A 21,784-nucleotide genomic window follows, 5' to 3' on the forward strand; every position below is an offset into this window, starting at 1 on the left:
TGTTGACCTGATCGTCATCGTCAGCCTGCTGTTGACCTAGGCCGATTGAGGTTGGTGTGCCCGCGCATTGACTGACTTTGATGACTCGACAGATTCCCCCATATACTTGCATCGAATAGATTCAGTCCGCCAGTCAGGTCGTTTTCAATCTCAACAGTAGCTGACCAGTACATGCAGCCGCAGCCTACACTACGGGATCTCGCTTGTGTACAGGTACTGAGGTAAGCCCGCCGGCGTCTCCTACCTCCGTCATCAGAGTCCGTCCACTGCGGGACACACATGCAGTGCTGTGCTGTATTTCACTTGCAGGTGTGTGGACCACGACCACTGTGATTTACACATTTCAAAGTCCAGTCACGCTGAAAGTTTTGTCCTCACATCTCCATCGAACCTTGGAGACTTTTACTTATATTTATTATGTAATATGTATATGTTCCAAGAGGTGTACCTTGGGTCAATGTAATGGGAATTATGATTGATGCGATTTAAAATATGGGACGTACGTCGGTAGGTCTTGGTACCGGTATACCGAGAATTATGTCAGGTGAGACAGACCTATAAAACATGCTAAAGCACTGGAGATCAGTATGTGTACCGGTCGACGGATGTTCCATCAAACGTGAACCAGTTACGATTACGAAATAATGGTCTATATTTTACCGAAAGACCATGAATCTGAATGATGAACTGTCTTGCAGTGCCAGAGGCCACAGTGTACCAGCCGGTGACCGTACCAAAACCGTGTGAAAAAATGTGTCACTATAGGGCCGTTCACAGTTTACGTCACTGTTCTCTCATTAATATGTAAAAATAAATATTTGTCCGCATTTTTAGATTACGCTTTTGAAAATTACGCATGCAAGAACGACGAAAATACATCTCAGTGGGCGACTGCTAGTGTAACAGTGAATACTAAAAAACATATTCACGACTTAGAGTACAAGCTGCAAAAACAGCCACGCATGCAACATTGATAAAATTTGTCCGCATTTCAAGCTGCGTGTCCGATGTCGCGCGCGTACAGCTATATTTAGTAACAAACCTGTAACCGTGAACAAGGCTATTGTATTTTGCTGTCCCAGCTTTCTTATACCGTATCCTACGTTCAGAAGATCAATTTTTTTTACAATATTTTTTTTTTCAAATTTATTGTCATAAATAAAAATGGATCAAAATTCTGAAATTTCAATAGATAGTTTGTGTGATTTTTCATATGTTGTTCATTTTTCTAAACAAGTGAACTGTCCTGTTCTACTTCAAAGCAATGTGCAACTGTCAGCAGACACAGTATTCAACTTGTCATCTCATCCTTCACATGATAGTAGTAGTATTGTGTCAGCGCATTTTATGACGCTATCTGACATTGACAAATTTATAAACTCTGTTATGCAGTTTACTCTATCTGACGCAATTTCCTACCAAGGTATGCCGTTTCCAAATAAAAATTTATGCCCTATTAAATTAACCCTTTGAGCACCAAAGTCAATTTTTATCGCCTATATCAAAATGTACACCAGTCAATTTTTTTCTAATTTTTACTAAAATTTTGATAAAAAATCTGAAGTTAATAAAATGTGATGTGCATTTGGTCCAAAATTGTCAACAAAATTACAGAAAAATTCACAAAATTGGTAAAATGTTGCACACTATAATTTTGGTGTGAAAAATTACAGCGCTCAAAGGCTTAAAGGTAAAAATTACTCCAAGACACACATTGGTATATCATGTACCTACAATACTATCAAGAAAAAACCTAAAACTTGATGTGCTTTTTCCGTTCAATATTAAACTAAGCATTTAAATATAATTGACACCCATTAATTTCCACTGAGACAATTTTTTGCTAGTTTGATGAATTTACTCTTGATTAGTCAAACTGGCAATAATTTCTTATATTTGCTAATGGGGCCAGGTGGCTAACATTTTTCACAGTGGAAAGCACAGTGGAAAGTGAGCCATGCCTGAGACAGTTATTGTTTGAATTGTTGACATTGTTGATCTTAGACTTAAAGAAAAAGTGGTGATGCAATATTGACAATACTTTCGAGTGGAGCCGTTTCCAAAACTTTCAAGTCAAAGTGGAAAAGATTATTTCACTTGAAATGTTGCCCATGCCATGTGTTGCATTGACATGATGAGAATGAAGCCAGCCTCGTTTTTAGTGTAATTACTGTACCCTCCTCCCTCCCTCTCCAACAGTTCCATCCTTTGATCTATAAATAAAGAGACAATTTTTAAGCAGCAATTAATTGTTATACCCCACAGACTGAAGGATCTCAAACAGATGACATCACCTGCAGGCTTTGATGACTCATAGTAAATTAACAACTATACAAATTCCTCAGAGTAGGGTTTATGAAACAGGTGTAGGTCTTTCCAGATATCTTTGAAGATACTATTGTAATTTTGTTTGTCATTAGGTTATCCTTACAACTCAAGGATATAATAGCTTCAGGGCATTTTGTTATCAGTGACATCAATATTAATGTTGAGGATAATACATTTCTGTCTGCAGTTGAAATACGTATGTACTGAAGATCTTTTACAGAAAATTCAGTTGATTGCTACAAAGTTAATTGTCAATATGATCTACAGATTTGGACTCATCTACATTGCACTTTCAACAATGCTCTTTTGTTTTCTCAGGTTTGAGTAAGAATCCATCAAGATGGCTCATGTCTACTACACTCTACCAAATTTACGTTACAGTACTTTGGCAAGGTTTATTTTCTTTGCGGATGCAGTAACGTGTGTAACACTATGGCTGACAGGTAAGCCAAGATTTCCAGTTACTCAGCAAGGTGTTTGAAATAGAAATTACATTCAGAGATGTGTATGGTCTAAAACTTTTGCTACGTACCATACTTTAGTGCAGCAGTGATGACCAGAGGTGATAATCAGAATGATAGTGATAAAACACTTTCACCTCTACTCGGTTAGATATGAAGGTTTTCTTAAAGCATGGGACATTTGCTTTGTTATCAATCATTGTTTTGAGGTTTTTCAGATGAAAAATCCACCCAATCGTTTCAGAATTTTTTCGGAAAATTGACCCATGTTTTGTGATTTTTTCGTGAAAAGTGACCCATTTGGGTGGCACATACCCGTACAATACTATGGGAGTAACCCCCCTCGGGGCTTTTATGATCACTTCATTCCTAACATGATGACAAAAAATATCATAATTACAACCATTGCTCTTTCAGTAAGGGGAGAGAAAATTTGAAAAGCTTCCAAGAATTGTTCAACAGAATTAGAATTTGATAGCTATATAACAAGGTAGCGGTTTAAGATGAAATAGTAAACCAACATTCTTGCATTTTTTGGTGGAGATCTCCTTCCCTTGCATAGTTTCATTATTGCCAAGACATGTCATAGCCTATAGAATGTGCCCAAGCCAAAAGGTATGAGACAAGGAAATGATGAAATAGTAAATTGGAAGTTTCAACGGAAGAGTTTGTTGTGTTGTTTTGCCTCTTTGTAAAGTACAAAGTTAAAAAGTTAAAATCACCAATTATCACCGTACCAGCAATAGTTCTTATACATACACACTCAGGTAGACTTACCATAGCAAATTCCTTTTGCTGTGTCGTCTATTTTGATGGTGTTTCATTTTATCTTTTTAAATGGCAGCAACAAGTATCAATTAACAAATTAAACCAAAGAACAAAATGCTGAGTCATTGCTTCAAGCCACAGGGAACTCTGTGTGGAGTTTTAAGCTCCGCTGTCAGCGACGCGGAGCTTATTAAATAGGTTGATTTTCCGTCGTCCCTCGTCGTCCCTCGTCGTCCGTCGTCCGTCAACAATTGCCTTCTCCTCTGAAACCGCAAGTCCAATTGCTTTGAAATTTTATATGCAGTTCACTTGGGGTGACCTCACTTCAGTTTCTTCAAATTGTGGTGATATTTGCATATTTGTATTTTGGGGCATTTTCTGCTGTTTTTTGTAAAAAAATCTACTTCTCTGAAACCGCTCGTCCGATTGCTTTTAAATTTAATATGCAGTTTACTTAGGGTGACTACAGTCAGATTTGTTCAAATCTTGGTGAAATTTGCATATTTGTATTTTAAGGCAATTTTTGTCATTTTTGGTAAAAAAATCTTTAAAAATCTTCTTCTTCAAAACTGCTGGTCAGATAGCTTCGATATTTGGTACATATGTCCCTAGGGATGATCTATTTCAGATTTGTTCAAATTGTGCAGAAATATGTAAATTTGCATTTTTAAGACAATTTTTGCCATTTTTGGTCAAAAAATGTTTTTTTCAAAAAGTACTGGTCTGATAGTTTTGAAATTTGGTATACAGGTTTCTATAGATGAACTTAGTAATATATTGAATTTCTGATGAAATCTGTAATTGTGTATTTTTGGGGCAATTAATGCCATTTTGGTCAAAAAATGTGTATTTCCAAAACTGCTCATCTGATAGCTTTGAAATTTGGTATACAGGTTCCTACAGATAAACTTAATGATATTTATTGAAATTATGATGAAATCAGTAATTTTGTAATTTTGGGGCAATTTTTGCCATTTTTGGTCAAAAAGTGTGTTTCTCAAAAAGTACTGTTCTGATAGCTTTGAAATTTGGTATACAGGTTTCTACAGATGAGCTAAGTAATATATATTGAATTTCTGATGAAATCTGTAATTTTGTATTTTTGGGGCAATGTTGCAATTTTTGGTCAGAAAATTTCATTCTCAAAAAACTACTCATCGGATAGCTTTGGTTGACATGTTCTTAGGGATGATCCGATGTGATGTATTCAAAGTATGATGAAATTGTGTATTTTTGCAGCTTATTTAAGCCACTTTTTTCTGGCCATTGCATTGAGCTATCAAAGATTTCCACCTTCTTCATCAACATGTGTCAAAAATAGTTATTCTCTACATAAACACAGCGGAGCTATATCGGCCGCTAGGTCGCTTGTCTGATAATTGGCCCAGGGTGTTTATTCAAAAATTTGGTAAATTGCAGGGGCACACTTGGAGCTTAATAAACACAGAGCATTAATTTGGTAGGGTAACAAACACCAACTTTAAAGTAAAAGTACTCACAAAAGCTTGTATTTTGAGTTGAAGCTCATAGAAATAGTGACAAATAATATTTTATAGCGGTTCGCAGTAAAGCGTGAAAATATTGTTTTGTCGGCAGCAGCAGATACAGCCATTTTCAGGCCTGTGGCAGCCACTGTATGATTGATTGCTACAAATGAAGTAAACCAGAGGCAGGAATTTACTGACTAGTGATTGGTCAAAAGTTTTGGAGGAAACACTTGTAGGTGTATGATTGGCTACTGTAGTGAAGGTGGCTAATGACTTTCTGATGGAGCACAAGGTCGTGTCACTCTGGGCTTCAAGCTTAAACCAGGAAGAGCACGTTGGTAGAAGCCAAGTTCTCAATTCATTTGCAGTTATTTTCAATACAGTAGAGGCGTCTGATGTAAATGGCTGCAGCGTCAGGAAGCCAGAAACTCTTTATTAGCTCCGCTGTCAGCGACGCGGAGCTTATCAAATAGGTTGATTTTCCGTCGTTGTCTGTCGTCGTCCGTCGTCGTCCGTCGTCGTCGTCGTCGTCCGTCAACAATTGCCTTCTCCTCTGAAACCGCAAGTCCAATTGCTTTGAAATTTTATATGCAGTTCACTTGGGGTGACCTCATTAAGTTTGTTCAAATCGTGGTGAAATTTGCATATTTGTATTTTTGGGGCATTTTTTGCTGTTTTTGGTAAAAAAATCTTCTTCTCTGAAACCGCTTGTCCGATTTCTTTGAAATTTAATATGCAGTTTACTGAGGGTGATCTCATTTAGATTTGTTCAAATCTTGGTGAAATTTGCATATTTGTATTTTTTAAGGCAATTTTTGTCATTTTTGGTAAAAAAATCTTTAAAAATCTTCTTCTTCAAAACTACCAGTCAGATAGCTTTGATATTTGGTACATATGTCCCTAGGGATGATCTATTTCAGATTTGTTCAAATTGTGCAGAAATATGCAAATTTGCATTTTTAAGGCAATTTTTGCCATTTTTGGTCAAAAAATGTATTTCTCAAAAGGTGCTGGTCTGATAGTTTTGAAATTTGGTATACAGGTTTCTACAGATGAGCTAAGTAATATATATTGAAATTATTGTGAAATCTGTAATTTTGTATTTTTGGGGCAATTTTTGCCGTTTTTGGTTAAAAAATTTGTATTTCCAAAACTACTCATTTGATAGCTTTGAAATTCGGTATAAAGGTTCCTACAGATGAACTAAATGATATTCATTGAAATTATGATGAAATCTGCAATTTTGCACTTTTGGGGCAATTTTTTCCGTTTTTGGTCAAAAAATGTGTATTTCCAAAACTACTCATCTGATAGCTTTGCAGTTTGGTATACAAGTTCCTACAGATCACTTTAATGATATTTATTGAAATTATGATGAAATCTGCAATTTGTAATTTGGGGCAATTTTGCCATTTTTGGTCAAAAAATATGTATTTCCAAAACTACTCATCTGATAGCTTTGAAATTTGGTATACAGGTTTCTATAGATTAACTAAATGATATTTATTGAAATGATGATGAAATCTGCAATTTTATATTTTGGGGGCAATTGTTGCCATTTTGGTCAGAAAATTTTATTCTCAAAAAACTACTCATCAGATAGCTTTGGTTGACATGTTCTTAGGGATGATCCGATGTGATATATTCAAAGTATGATGAAATCTTCAATTGTGTATTTTTGCAGCTATTTTAGCCACTTTTCTCTGGCCACTGCATTGAGCTATCAAAGATTTCCACCTTCTTCATCAACATGTGTCAAAAATAGTTATTCTCTACATAAACACAGCGGAGCTATATCGGCCGCTAGGTCGCTTGTTTTTATTTTGTTCACCACAAAACAGTCATTTTATTACAGCTCATTGGTGAGTTTTAGTATTAGGACAAGGAAAATTGAGATGTCTCAGGTAAAGATAAGGAAAACAAATCCAAAACATGCGCCAAACCCCCAAAAATCGCTCATGGGCGTTTATGTGGGTGAGCCTATTACAGAAAACTCAGGTAGTAGTCAAAGGCCCCATTGCATCCCATAATATTTCACACACCATCTGGACATACCCAAGAATTTTATAAAGTAACAAATCAGAATTCATAGCCAATAGGATTGGTGTTAACCTCTAGACTATCTTGAATGAGTTTGCTTGGAATACCAGTATCAGTCCAACCAGGGTATAGCAACACCAGCGGGTCTGGAGACTTGGACTTGAGTAGGTCATAAATCAAGTTTGTTAAATAAACAAGTCACTCTCAGTCTCTGGTTGTACATTGACTCCTTTTATTTCTAAAGCTGACGTTTCGAACCCACACGGGGGTTCTTCTTCAGGGCACTAAACAAATGAAAGAAAACATATTCAAAGCGTAAATACAAAGATAACAAAGCTATTTGTGAAAGCCGTACAGAAGTGGTAAAAATGAATACAGTATAGTGGTTGCTAAATTAATGGATACAATATGCAATATAATAGTTGCAAAAAATAAAAAAGATGAACTGATAAGGAAATACACTATTTACAGTGGTGAAACTTACATTGTAGGAGTGTAGAGCCGGTAGTGTGTGGCTCAGACTAATACAATGGTGAAAATGGATATAGAGTTAGGGGTCATCAGTCTTTTGGGGTTGATACCATAAGGGTGGAGGGTATTAAGTTGGGATATGATTTTCAGTTCGAGTGATTTTTAGTCCCCGCGGACGAAGTCCGGCGGGGACTTATAGATTGGGTCCGTCTGTGCGTCCGTCCGTCCGTCCGTCCGTCCGTCCGTCCGTCCGTCATCAACAGTTTCTCAGACACTGCTGAACCAATTTCGTTCAAACTTGGCACAAAGGCATAGCACTATGACCTACAGATGCACGTCGATTTATTTTGTGATACGATTGAATTTGGCCGCGAGGCGGCCATTTTGTTGCGATTTTTCATGTCTTTGGACCATAACTCAGACATCCTTGAGCAGATTATCTTCAAACTTGGCACAAAGGCATAACACTATGGCTTTCATATCCATGTCAAATAATTTGCGATATAATCCAATATGGGCGCGAGGCGGCCATTTTGTTGCGATTTTTCATGTCTTTGGACCATAACTCAGACATCCTTGAGCAGATTATCTTCAAACTTGGCACAAAGGCATAACACTATGGCTTTCATATCCATGTCAAATAGTTTTGCGATATAATCCAATATGGGCGCGAGGCGGCCATTTTGTTTGCGATTTTTCGTGTCTTTGAACCATAACTCAAACATCCTCGTACTGATTCTGTTCAAACTTGGCACAAAGGCATAACACTATGGCCTACACATGCATGTCAAATTATATTGCGATACGATCCAATATGGGCGTGAGGCGGCCATTTTGTTGCGATTTTTCATGTCTATGGACCGTAACTCAGACATTCTTGAACCGATTCTGTTCAAATTTTGCACAAAAGCAAAACAGTATGCCCTTCATATGAACACCAATTTATTTTGTGAAATGATCCAATATGGCTGACAGGTGGCCATTTTTTTGCGATTTTTTCATGTCTTTGAACCGTAACTCAAACATCCTTGAACCGATTTTGTTCAAACTTGGCACAAAGGCAAAGCACGTACTATGGCATGCATATGCATGTATCAATTAACTTGCGATAGGATCCAATATGGCTGCAGAACTGCCATTTTGTTGGAATTTTGCATGTCTTTGAAGCATAATTCAAAGGTCATTACACCCATTTTGTCCAAACTTGGCACAAAGATCAAGCACTATGGCATACATGTCAATTTTCTTCGTGACATGTTCCAATATGGCTGCCAGATTGTAAATTTTTTTTCCAATATCTCTGCCCAATGGTCATTTTTGAATTTTTCATATCTTTGAGGCTGAATTATATGCAAATATTCCTTAACCAATGTTGTTGAGACTTGGTACAAAGATAAAGTACTATGGCATACATATGCATGTCTACTAATTTTGTGCTATGATCCATATGGTCAAGAGACAGCCATTTGATTACAATTTTGGTGTGATTTTTTTATGTCTTTGAAACATAAACATGGGTCACTGTCCCTCGATGGACTGATTTTGTTCAAACGTCATACGAAGATAAAATACTATGGCTGCATTCTTGTGCACATTAAATTGTTTCATTATATGATCCGAAATGGCTGATGGCTGATTACAACAACATACCCAATCCCATAGCATTTCGAAAATTCTACCAAACCATGTGTATAGTATGTGCCATCATGACACTAGAGGCAGTGAGGGCATTGTTATGTGTGATGTAATCAAAAGTTCCTTCAATGGTCATTACTGGCAGAGATAGGTCAATTTTATTGAACTTTCCTCAGATTACTTTATTATGCAAGTCACAGGCCTGATGCACCCGTTGCATCAATGTCATTCCACAGCGACCTAGACCACAGCTACCTAGACACCAAAGATTATAACAAAATGGACAAGCGGGGACTGTGTCATCAACGATGACTTGTCTTATTTTATCTTGTTTCGAGTAAACTTTGGCAAATACCGATGAAAGTGAAATGATTGATGCTGTGATCCGGGCTATTGAAATGTGGGCGACTGAGCCACACACTACCGGCTCTATGCTCCTACAATGTAATAGGATTGGTGTCTATCTTGAATGCCTGAAATTTCTTGCCAAATAATGAATACCCAGTAGAGTGATTGATATTCCTATGATACATGTATCCAATGTGTTATCTTCGTATGATTACCCTGGTAATGGTGGTCGAGGGTTTAAGAAGCAACAATATATATATTTTTTTCCGTCAGTCTTCTAATTTTTGTGTAACTTTGATTTATTGCAGGAGGCCATACACACTACATGGAAGATATGATAATTCACTTCAAACTGATGGAGTCAGTCTTTGAGTTGGCATGTCTTGCCTTACTCAAACTCTGTATTCTCTTCTTTGTTTTCATTAAACTGGAAAAACTGGCAATGGAAGAGATTGAGGATCCGTACAATCCTAAACGTAAGAGGAACAAGACCCTGTTACATGTCTTCACTATACTGCTGACTTTTCTGAGTCTGGCCTACACCACAACCAAGGGTGTTCTGGTTCTGGTCAATAAAACCTACAATGAGGTAGACATGCATTCAACATACATTGCTTGTTGCATAGCAGCGTTTGCATTCTCCCTGATTGAGTTCCTGCTTTGTCTGCTCTATCCGGTGTTCTTGAGGAAGTTGAAGGTCTTCCGAATCAAACACCAGCTCAACGACGAGGGAGAGGAGGTGGTGGAAGGGGAGAATGGTCAGCCAAAGAAGAAGAAAGCAAACCTTGGAAGAGTCTTGTCCTTGGTCAAACTGTAAGTCCATCAGTACTGATAATTGAAATTTCTCAAAAACTGTATCACATCTTTAATTTGTAAAACATCTGACATATTCACAACTCTGCTATTTTGTCATCTTATGCAAGAGTGGAAGCTACATGTATGCATATCATGTGTACCTATTCAAATATATGCTGAAACCTGTCTAAACAAAACCCTGTCTAAACTGGAAACCTGTCTAAACTAGACCCTTTCCCAGTCCCCTTCCTGTAGAACTCTATGTTACAAGGACCTCTACAAACCAAACACCTCTCCAAACCTAGCAATTTTGTCAGTTCCTGAACAGTTCGGTTTAGACAGGTTTCATGTGCAATTATAAAAGAACCCATGGCATATTCACAATTCATAGCACAAGAATCAAATTTTTCATTAGCACTACCAATATTGCAGTCTAGAAAATGCACTTGAAGCTACCCATGTACTTGTACTTGGACTTGATTGCCAATTTACCGTGTTTACATGTATCTTCTTTACTTTGTATGGTAAAATGTATGATTTTGGTGCTATGGTCCAGTGATCTCCCCAGGATTTTCTGATAGAGTGGCGGCTAATTTGCATAACAATAAATGTAATTGTTATGGTAATGAGTTTCTATTGTTTACCAAAAATTATAGAGTGGCGGCCACCACTCTATAATAGCTCTGGGGAGAACACTGTGGTCTGTTCATAATTGTTTTCTCACCTTACAGGAAATTGTTTATATAAGTATTGGAATGTTTGCCCTGGTTATTTCAAGTGCTTCAAGCATGGTTGCTCCTCTGTATTTTGGTTTTGTTATCAATGCGGCATCCAAACCGGCATCAGAAGGAGGTACAATGGGTAGGTACATGCGTTATTTCCTGTTCTTTAAGAGCTGCCTTCTCAACAGACAGTAATATAATTCATAATAAAAAATCATTATCTATGAAAAAGAAAAATTTTTTTAGTATGAAAGTTGACCCATTTGAGTATCATTTACCCATATTTGGATATTTGAAAGTTTCGCCGTACATGTACTGGGGTAGCACATGATGAAATAAGGTGATGATATCCGAGGGCCAAAGTAGCGGTTTGAGGATTTTTTGGCCATTAATTACCTTCTCAAAACCATCAGTGAATTCAATGTGTTGATGTGTTGCATTAATGCAAACAATAAATTTTCCGTGTTGTTGATTTATTATTGATTTATCCTTAGCAAAGTAAATAATAGACAAAACACATTCAGTATAGTTGATTACTCCAAATATTCCACAATGACTTACATATCTTGCCCATTATTTCAAATTTGCAGCGGCTGTCAACAAACAGGTTGTGATCTTTATTCTTATTGGTGTCGTTGGAGCCATAGCAGCGTTAGTCAGGTCATGGCTTTTCACATTGGCCGGCATCAGAGTGGTGTGTCGTATACGTAAGGATCTTTTCAAGGCAATCATCCGACAGGAAGTGGGATTTTTTGACACCAACAGAACAGGAGAGTTGACCAATAGGCTGTCATCCGATACCCAAGTGATACAAAATGCTTTGACTGTGAGTGTTATTGTTTTTACTGATGTCCAGGCTGGAGGGTTATAATAAACAGAGCCCACGTAACTTTGCAGTAAAATAGATGTATTTTTATGCCGATACTGTTTCCTACCTAAAATGATGGTGCATTTGAAAAGATAGATACTTCTTGTTGTGCAGTTGTTCCTATGATTTCATCATCTCCGTTTTATCAAATTGTCGACAAAAATGTGCCAGTGAAAATTGAAATGTTTTATTTGACACCTAAATGTAAATTTTTGACAAAAAGAATGGAAATTCTAGTAATATAAATGAAAATTTAGTGATAATCTAAAATATAAGAATATTGCATACTTATGATGTGTATGATGTCAGTTATGTAATGTGTGTTCATTTTAAGTGAGAAGCTTGAAATTTTGGGGAGCTGTTTTTGTCATCTATTTTCCTGTTAAAAATATTCCTTATTCATAGCCACTTATAATTTTTACAAATTTTGAACTCGCCATGATATCCTCATAATTTACTTGTGCTTATACTACATGCCATCATTGTAGCTGGAGCACAGAATGCTGAACATAATCTCTGATCAACAATTGATTTGATCATTGGAATATCTTTATTATTGATCAATAATTTCAATGATATAGTATTTTTTTCATTTGCATTCCAGGTCAACATTTCCATGTTAGTCAGATACATACTACAGATCATTGGATCCCTGGCTATCATGTTTAAACTGAGTCCATCCCTGACTGGCGTTTTATTGTCATGTGTACCGATCCTTGCCATAGGAGCTGTTCAGTATGGTAAGTGTACCGGCAGTAGTAGTAGTAATAATAGTTTATATAGTGCCTGATGCCCAGCGACGCTTGCAGTTCACAGAAAAGTTCGTTGAAATAGATGGGTTTTCAATCTGGATTTGAAGATAACAATGTTGGAAGCTGTTCGAATGTTGTTTGGAAGATTGTTCCACAGTGAAGGAGTTGAATATGAAAATGACACGATCACAATATGATTTCAATCTTGTCTTAGGTATACTGAGAAGTTGTTTGTTGCCATGGATATTGCCAAGTTTTAGCAAGTTTCCGGATGGGGGAAAAATTTTGCACCCCAACCGCCTGTTATTGTTTTCTTTAAAAAGTCAGACTTCGTCAGATGTTTTGTGTTTTACTTTAAGGTGGAGCTGCATGTTGCCAACACAGTTTTTTTCAAAGCAATATTTCTCATCAAAGATGACAAGGAAACCCCCTCATACTATATATTTTCAAAAAGCAGAGACTCTAAAGTTTAGTATGGTAGCAGTAGTTTACTCGAAGGATGAAGTGGGTGTATATTTGGGGTAAAAAACCTCAATTTTGGTATTAATGATAAAAATTAATTTTGGTCAAGAACTTGACACTATTTTCTGAAATGTAATATTTCACTTGAAAGAAGAGTATTTGTAGAAAAAAACAACTATTTTATTTTGCATTATCTATCCTCATTCTAAAATGGCAAGGGTTGAAAGACTGACACTCGAAAAAAGTGATTAAAAACATGATCAGCAGAATTAAAATGCCTCTTATCCAAAATGCAAAATCTCTATTGCCAAACAAAATAGTTGTTTTTTAATGTATCATTTAAAGAACATAATGTGAAAATTTCAGAAAATTTGACCCAGCCAGAGTGAAGTTAAATTCTTTGGAAATCTTGAAATTGGGAGGAAAAAGAAGCCAGGAAATCAGATGATTTGCATACATTTGGATAAAATAATACTTTTTTATCAAGCAACTTACAACTGCTTGACAAGCTAAAAGTTGAACCTAACCGATATTTTTATCTTGGGTTTAATAACAAGTTAATTTGAATTGAATGAATATTTGCAAAAACGTAATTTTGCAGCAAAATGCACTGTGTTAGGTGCAGTGCCCCTTAAAGGAACTCAAGCAAGTTGAACAATAATTGGTGACTTGCATTTTAAGATTGCGTAGGGGTTGCAGAAATCAGTGTGTGTTGTATATGTTAACTTTGCAAGATGGCTGTATATAGCAGTAAATTGATACGTGTTCATGCTCATTTCACCCATGTGCTTGTGTTTCAACATTTGATTAAACACATTTTTATGAAATCATAGGTACATATTTTTGGCCGTCCCATACATCAAACATTACCGTAACTGCTATGTACATTGATGTGTAGATGCAACCAGAAGAGAAGATACAGAAATGTGTCTGTAACCATGTATGTATAGAATACCTTATTATCTGTCCATCAATAACCTTGTCTATTGATATTTGTATCTCATAGGCAAGTTCATACAAAGGGTACAGAAGAAATTTCAGGATGAGCTAGCTGCTGCTGGTACTACTGCTGAAGAAAACATATCCAACATTCGAACTGTTCGTTCATTCTGTGGGGAGGGCAAGGCCAATAGCCTCTATGGCAAAGACATTGATAAGAGTTACACGAGGGAAAAGAAACTGGCTGGAGCTCAGGGTTTATTCAATGGTCTGATTGGTGTGGTATCCCAGGGGGCTATTGCCTTGGTCTTGTGGTACGGTGCAAAATTGGTCTTTGAAGAACATATCACAGTTGGCACACTGACATGTGAGTTGACAGTCCATGATGTCTTTGAGCTGTTTCTATTATGAACAATACTTGCTCTGTATTTCTTCTCATGAGCTGTGACGATGCAAAATCCCAATTACTCGGTCAGAATACATTCTTATCTATTTCTTAGAAAGCTTCCGGTGTTATCTTGTAGCTTTACCATGATTCAAGCATAGCTCAAAGTCTGTGACTAATTATTACATATTCATCTGTCACTAGTGTCCTTGTCTGAAAACAGTTATTCAATAATGCTCAAACATAATGGTAGATTCATAAAGATGACCTTTATATTTAGCTTTATTTCACATTATTATGAAATTAACATTTTACCTCCAAAGTGGTTATAGGTATTACTAATTGCTCTGAATGAACGACTTATCAAGACTAATTGCTCTGAAATGAACGACTTCATCAAGATGTGTAAATATTGCTGTAAATTTTCCTTTGTTTCACATTTATTGTTTAAATTTGTCAAATGAAAGATCTCCCTTATAGAAGTCACATGTCTACCTGCTGTCAGAACAAAAGATCTCCCTCACACAAGCCATGTTGCCTTCCAATTTTTTTGAAGATGTCTCGGAATGACATGCAAAACATTTACTCAAATTATGGTCAAAATTCCTGTTTTCACCGTTAAAGGAGGAATTTTCACATAAATTTTGGTGAAAAATCACTGCACAAACATCTTATTTGATTGCTGATATATGATGTAGGTACATTGGATTGTCACCTTAATAGAAGTAAAATTCCACATTATTTGTAAAATATCATCACCAAAAAAATCAGCATACAGTTGAAAAATCTATATTCCTCATAGGAAGTTATTCCGTTTGTTTATCATGTGTTGAATCAGAAAATATTCTTTTATTTTTTGTAGCATTTATGTTGTACACACTGAATGTGGCCATGGCGTTTGCGTTCTGTCTTCACTGTACGGGGATTTTATGAAAGCCGTGGGAGCATCAGAGAGGATGTTTGAACTAATGGACAGAACTCCAGAGTTAAGAATGATGAAGGTTGGTGCTTGACCAGTTTCCCTGCGACATGGAATTTGAACAAGTCAGTTTACATATCCTTCAAGACCAGAATCTAAAGTGATCAAGGTCAGTAATATTTACATCCAGAAATGGTGATGTAATGTTCATATTTTTGTTATTATTAACAATGATGATGATAGTGATGATGTGAAAGTTTATTTATTTATCATTCACTTTAATTCAGACTTGTTAAAAACCGTCCATAGGACAAAGAATTACAAAACAGACAAAAAAGATAACCATGCTACAATACAGGACAATATTAAAATAAACACTGAAAAGCAATGAAAATCTAAACCATGCAGTATAAAAGCTGTCTCCAGTGATATTGCCGTCCAAAATAACAAGCATCGTGATATAATGATAATGATAGTTTTTAATAATGATTATGATGATGACAATGATAATGATAGTTTTTAATAATGATTATGATGATGACAATGATAATGATAGTTTTTAATAATGATTATGATGATGACAATGATAATGCAATGATGATAATAAGTATGGCACAAATAACCATGATAATGTTGTCATCACTAAAATAGAAGAATTTCACTTTTATAAGTATTTCATGTTCTGCTATCTATTTTGCAATCTATGGTTCAAGTGAATTAGCAGGATTGCTTAAATATAACAGTGTTTGAAATACAAAGGAATGACCCACTTTTAAGCCATCAAAAGCAAACTCTGTCCAACTCATATCGTTTTGATTTTTGTCTTCAGGATGTGAGTTTTGCAATGAAAGCTGGCAGTGTAGTAGCACTGGTTGGTCCATCTGGAGGTGGTAAATCCACCATTGTTAGCCTGATTGAGAGATTCTACGTACCAGATGGGGGTGCAATCAAACTAGGTGAGATTCTGATCTTTATTACTCACCAGCAAGTGAAATACTGTACGCTTTTATTTTGTGAGATGCATAGTATTACGCACAAAGGTTCCCAAAAGAAAGACAAATGTTTTACATTTTCAAGAAGAAGACATCTTAGAAATAGCTTCAAAAGTGCAGTCAGTTCAGTAAATGGATTTAGGACCTGGAAGAATAATTAAATTGATCTCTCTACTTAAGTCAATTTGGATATTTTGAGGGATGTAGTAAATATATGCTTCCCTGCTTAAATATGGAGTTCAAGTGAATTGAAGAAGCACCAAAAAAGTGTCCATATTCCACCATGGTACCAATTCATGCAATGATGTTACTCTCTCAATGTTTATCCTTTGAAGGAGTCCATGACATGAAGGAGCTTGATCCGTCTTGGTTCCGGAGGAGGATGTCCCTGGTTGGACAAGAACCAGTTTTGTTTGCATGTTCCATAAAAGACAACATCACATACGGCAAAGATGCTACAGATGAAGAGGTAAACACTTCTCAATGAATAACATTTCCTTGCTGAACTTTCCAAGTGAAAAACCATGAGCAATGTATTCTCTGAGAAGAATTTCTAATCCTTATTTCATTATTATTTACATATATTTTAAGCAGCTGCTGTAGCTCACATTGATTTAGTATTAGGGTGGCCAAGCCATTTTTTTCTCTTGTTTATACACACAGTTTAAATGGATTTTTAGCAAGAATGGGGTAAAAGAAGAAAAATAAAAAAAAAATTATGCAAATAGCTGTATCCAATCAAAAGTTATGAATTTTTAAAGCAATAAAAATGCCATTTTTTCGCGGACAATTTTCGGCAAATTTTAAAATTATTTCAATGAATGCCGATTCCTTCAAGTTTGGCAACCCATAATTTTTTATTTACTTCACATGGAATCATTAAACTATGTGTCTTGTGCACAGATTTACCCAATATTACGGAAAAATCAAGATTTGACTGATGCACAGTCTTGGATTTTGAAACTCTGAGTGTTGAAAATTGAAAATATTTTGTCTGACTTAGTCAAAATTGCGGCGGCACCGTACCATCGAAAAATGGATGGATTTTTATGTTTTATGAATTTTGAATTCACATAACTTAAAAACTAGAGCTCACAATACAATGAAATTTTGTCACAATGTTATTTAATAACACTCAATTCTAACAAATCAATTTAAACTGCCAATTGTCTTTTAATGCAGTTCATTTTCAGCCATGAAATTGTAAGAAATAGCTGTCCCTAACTTCAGCCTCAGGCAGGCTGTCAATGGTGTGTCAGTGTGACTGCCTTCCGCCGCCATCTTGAGTCACACTGTACTGAGGTCTATGAATAAACACGATTTTGTTTTTTATGATTCGTACTTGTGCTCGTGGACAGATTTTCGTCATATTTCACAGAAATGTTGGAATGATGTTAAAAAGAGCATGCTACAAGTTTTATGGCCAAAATATGTATCTAAATGGGAAAAATCTACACCGAATTTACCGTACTCACTTTACCTCGTGTTTGCTGGCTAAAATTCCCAGAATATAACAAAAACTCACCACTACATGTAAATGGGATGGTCTGCCACTTCCTGGCCAAGTTTCACAGTTCTATGACAGCGTGCACAGGGCCCGAAAGCAGTTCCGTTGCGAAATAGGTATTGACTGGATTCAGAAGTGCGTGCCATGAGCGGCGACCGCTCGAGCGCTGTGGCCGGTCAGTACAAAGTGGCATTTTTGGAGAGAGAAAAAACACTATTTTTCTATCGTTTTTTCTTCAGTTTTTTAATGAAACCTGCCTCATACATCGATTTTAATTGGAAATATCCATTTTTTCAGTAACTGAGCTACTTATTTTCAGAAAAAATGGCGTTTAAAATTTCACGAAAATCAAATTTCACTTTCAGTGTGCGTGAGTTGCGTATAATGTCGCAACATTTTAGCTAACTTGGCCACCCTATAGGATCTACAAACAACTGGTGGGTTGACAGTTCAGTAATGTGCTCAGCATATACGGTAGAAGTTTAGGCACTTTTTACCAATTATAGATAGAGTTTGTTGTTAATTGTAAACTGAAGAATTACCATTATATTTCAGCCTTAGAAAACATGCTGGTCTGAGACAATTCAGGGAATAAAATTTTCAAATATGGTGACAATCTTTCTGAAAATTAGTGCAACCACAGGCAAGGAAGAATAATTAGCACTAGAGATATGCAATTTTCAAGGTGAATGATTAAGTGAATTATTAATGAACCACAATTTCATGCTCAGTGAAATAAGATACAAATGAACAAATGTCTAGTGATTAAAAAATGCTTGACAATGCAAGTCACTGGTTTATCATTACCTCCATTGTATGCCATTTATTTTCCAGGTTGAGGCAGCAGCCAGGCAGGCTAATGCTCATGAATTCATATCATCTTTTGAAGAAGGATACAATACATTGGTTGGAGAGAGAGGCGTCAGACTTTCCGGCGGACAGAAACAGAGAATTGCAATAGCCAGAGCGTTGATCATGGATCCTAATATCCTATTACTGGATGAGGTGAGTAGTCATGTGATTGGTCATGGTGACCTTTGACCGAACATTCAGTCATTCATTTGGATAGCAAGCGCTTTGATCATGAATCTTAATGTAGTTCACGCCTCGAAAGTGGAAGACTTTAACTTTTGCTCAAACTTTCCTTGACGAATCTTTCAACCATCCTCTTTCAAAATTAAGAATAAAAATAGGGGGTCACTGTGCCAATTTTGATGCTCCAGAAACAAATAACCCAAGATTTACTGATATTTAAAATTCAAAATGGCTGCCATCCATGTGATAACACTATAGAGGAAATTAAAATTTTCGAACTTTGAAAAACTAAGCTGGTGAAAAGTATTCTTACTCCAAGAGCTTTATAATGAATCCCACAAGTGGTATATCAAAAAAGAATTGTAAAAGTCTGAGAGTCCGAATGTCTGTCCCCGAGGCGCGTTCTACCTTAACCCTTTCAGGTCTAAACAATGTAGGTGTAGCGCTAGTAAGTTACCAGAAAGAAAATCCTGAAAGGGATAGTATTCTGCTACTTGATGAGATGATTAGTCATGTGAGTGATCACGGTGACCTTTGACCTGACATTGACATTCAAACATTGATTTTGATTTTGTTGTGTGTCAGAAAAGTTTGACTGAAAAAAGATCACATGTGGCCTTAATAAAACCCATCTATGAGTCAAAATGTAATTTTGGGTCCATCAGTTTTGAGACTCATTATCATCTTTGTCATTTCTGAATGTTTAGGCTTCAGATGACTGTGTCACTTTGTGAAACATGAATTGCTGATTAGATAAGTCAGTGTTAAAATCTTTGTCAGTCTGCTGTATAATATTTGTACTGAGAATAGAGGTTGTGCTGAATGATCTGATGTAATATTTTCTCTTCTTGTTTGTTGCTACAGGCAACCAGCGCTTGGATGCAGAGAGTGAACATCTTGTCCAGGAAGCTATAGACAGAGCCTATGAAAGGAAGAACTGTCTTAGTGATTGCTCACAGATTGTCCACTGTCAGAAATGCATCACAGGTCTGGCACTATCTTTTTATTGTTTACTTTTCTCAAAAAAATTATTAAAAAATACAATATCAGGTACTTGATTCTTTGTAAATGAAGATCAACAACAAAACATTTATTACTTTGTTTATTTACTTATTTATTGATTCATTTAATATATGTCTTGTTTATTTATTGGTAGTTGGTTGTATACTTTTGTCTATACTGTGTATCACTTCCTGCCTTCACATACTCTGTCTGTAAAAAACAGTATGCCACAGAGATTTTTATGAAAGACTTTAATCATGTGCAGATGCAATGAAGCAACGCTGATATCTCTATGTTATCTTCACCAGGTGATTGTGATCAACAAAGGTGTGGTTGCTGAGAGAGGAACTCACGATGAACTGATACATAAATGTGGAGTCTACAAGAAGCTTGTCTTACGTCAACTCAGTGCTGGCGCCCTGACCAAAGCGGATGTTCATGTCAATGTGGCTGGTGATGATGTACAAAACACAGACACTCTGCTTGAAGAAGATGAAGAAGAAAATGATTCAGAAGAATTTGATAGTTAATTTTGGAATGTTGTCTCCTAATTGAAATTACATGCAAAGTCATGACCACATGGTCATAATAAATATATGATTGTAAAATATTTACCCCAGAGTAAATTTATATTGAAAAAAAAAATCATTCCTGTCGAGAAGATGTCAATATTTGCATAACAGAACAGTTGCAAGTGTTGTTCTTTGATATGATTGGCTGGTGACATGTTACAGCTGTGAAGTAACACCTAAATTGCAACATACCAACAATTTCAACTGCATTTTCTTCAGTATGATTGGTCCATTACTTGTCACAGCTGTGAGGTGATTGCCAAATGTGGTCATGCACATGCAAGTGTAATCTTGACATTGTCAGTGCCTTTGTAGCGAATATGTAGGTCATCTTACAATACTTCTTTGATTGGCAGATGAACAGGTGTAGATTTTGTAAGTATTTAAATATTGTTTGACCCTTGCATCAGATGTTTCTGGAATCAAAATCTTCTCTTTGATAACTTCATCCAGGTTAGTCCCTGCCTGAATTTTTCTAACATTTTGTCCAAAACTAAGATAGTATCTAAAGAAGAAGGAACACAAGTATTTTTCAACAGATTCTTTAACAGGTATGTCATCGATACATTTGTAGATATTTTATGGATAAACTTGTAGACCTGTCATTGATACACACTTGTAGACCTGTCATCGATACACACTTAACACTTAGCTGTAATGATTCTGATCTCTTACTGTGTTCTCTATCAAATGGCTATTAAGTGTAACACACAACATAACCGACGACTGTAAGAACAAAGTGTTTGGGCAATAGTTTCAGTCTCATACATTTGATGTCAATAGTAAGTGTCAATTTTGTACAAAGTAATACTTAGGTGACTGACATTGATCAAGTGCAATGTGAAGTGACACAATTTACATAATCTACTTGTGATGATCTTTTGATCACGTTTTCTACAGATTGATCTCAGTATTAATTGTCTACACTGTGAGCAGATCTTTTAAGCCTTCATGGAAAAACTTGCGTACACTTGACATGTTTGCATGTTTGTACCATTGAACATTTCTTATGACCTGTGCTTTGCATTTTGAAAATGCAATATGATTTATTTCTTTTTTTAAACATTTTAATGCATCTTTCATGTACATTTTGTGGTCTAATTGTAGATGTACATTATAACATCAATATTTACTTGAGTATAAATAATACCAGGTTTGATGGGAGCAATTCTTTGAATTCTTTGCAACTATCTGTGTTGCTATAATTTCATAACCCAATTGATATCAGCTACTTTTTAATAACATGAAACATGAAAATTAGGATGTTTTCTGAATTTTGTTTTATGAATCAGACTG

The 21,784-nt window shown here is 36.0% G+C and overlaps 1 protein-coding gene and 1 pseudogene across 1 annotated transcript; both read left to right on the forward strand.

The window, feature by feature from the left end:
• LOC139145990 (uncharacterized) lies at positions 1-10,355 on the forward strand. Its single transcript, XM_070717438.1, has 3 exons — positions 1-221; positions 2,647-2,771; positions 9,847-10,355. Exons 2-3 carry the CDS (start codon positions 2,669-2,671, stop codon positions 10,353-10,355), a joined length of 612 nt encoding a protein of 203 aa, XP_070573539.1. The 5' UTR covers positions 1-221; positions 2,647-2,668.
• A 715-nt stretch (positions 10,356-11,070) lies between these two features.
• Positions 11,071-20,526, forward strand: LOC139144684 (ABC transporter B family member 1-like; annotated as a pseudogene).
• Positions 20,527-21,784: the final 1,258 nt, after the last annotated feature.

The sequence above is a fragment of the Ptychodera flava genome, chromosome 12, assembly GCF_041260155.1.
Source record: "Ptychodera flava strain L36383 chromosome 12, AS_Pfla_20210202, whole genome shotgun sequence".
Classification (NCBI taxonomy): Eukaryota; Metazoa; Hemichordata; class Enteropneusta; family Ptychoderidae; genus Ptychodera; species Ptychodera flava.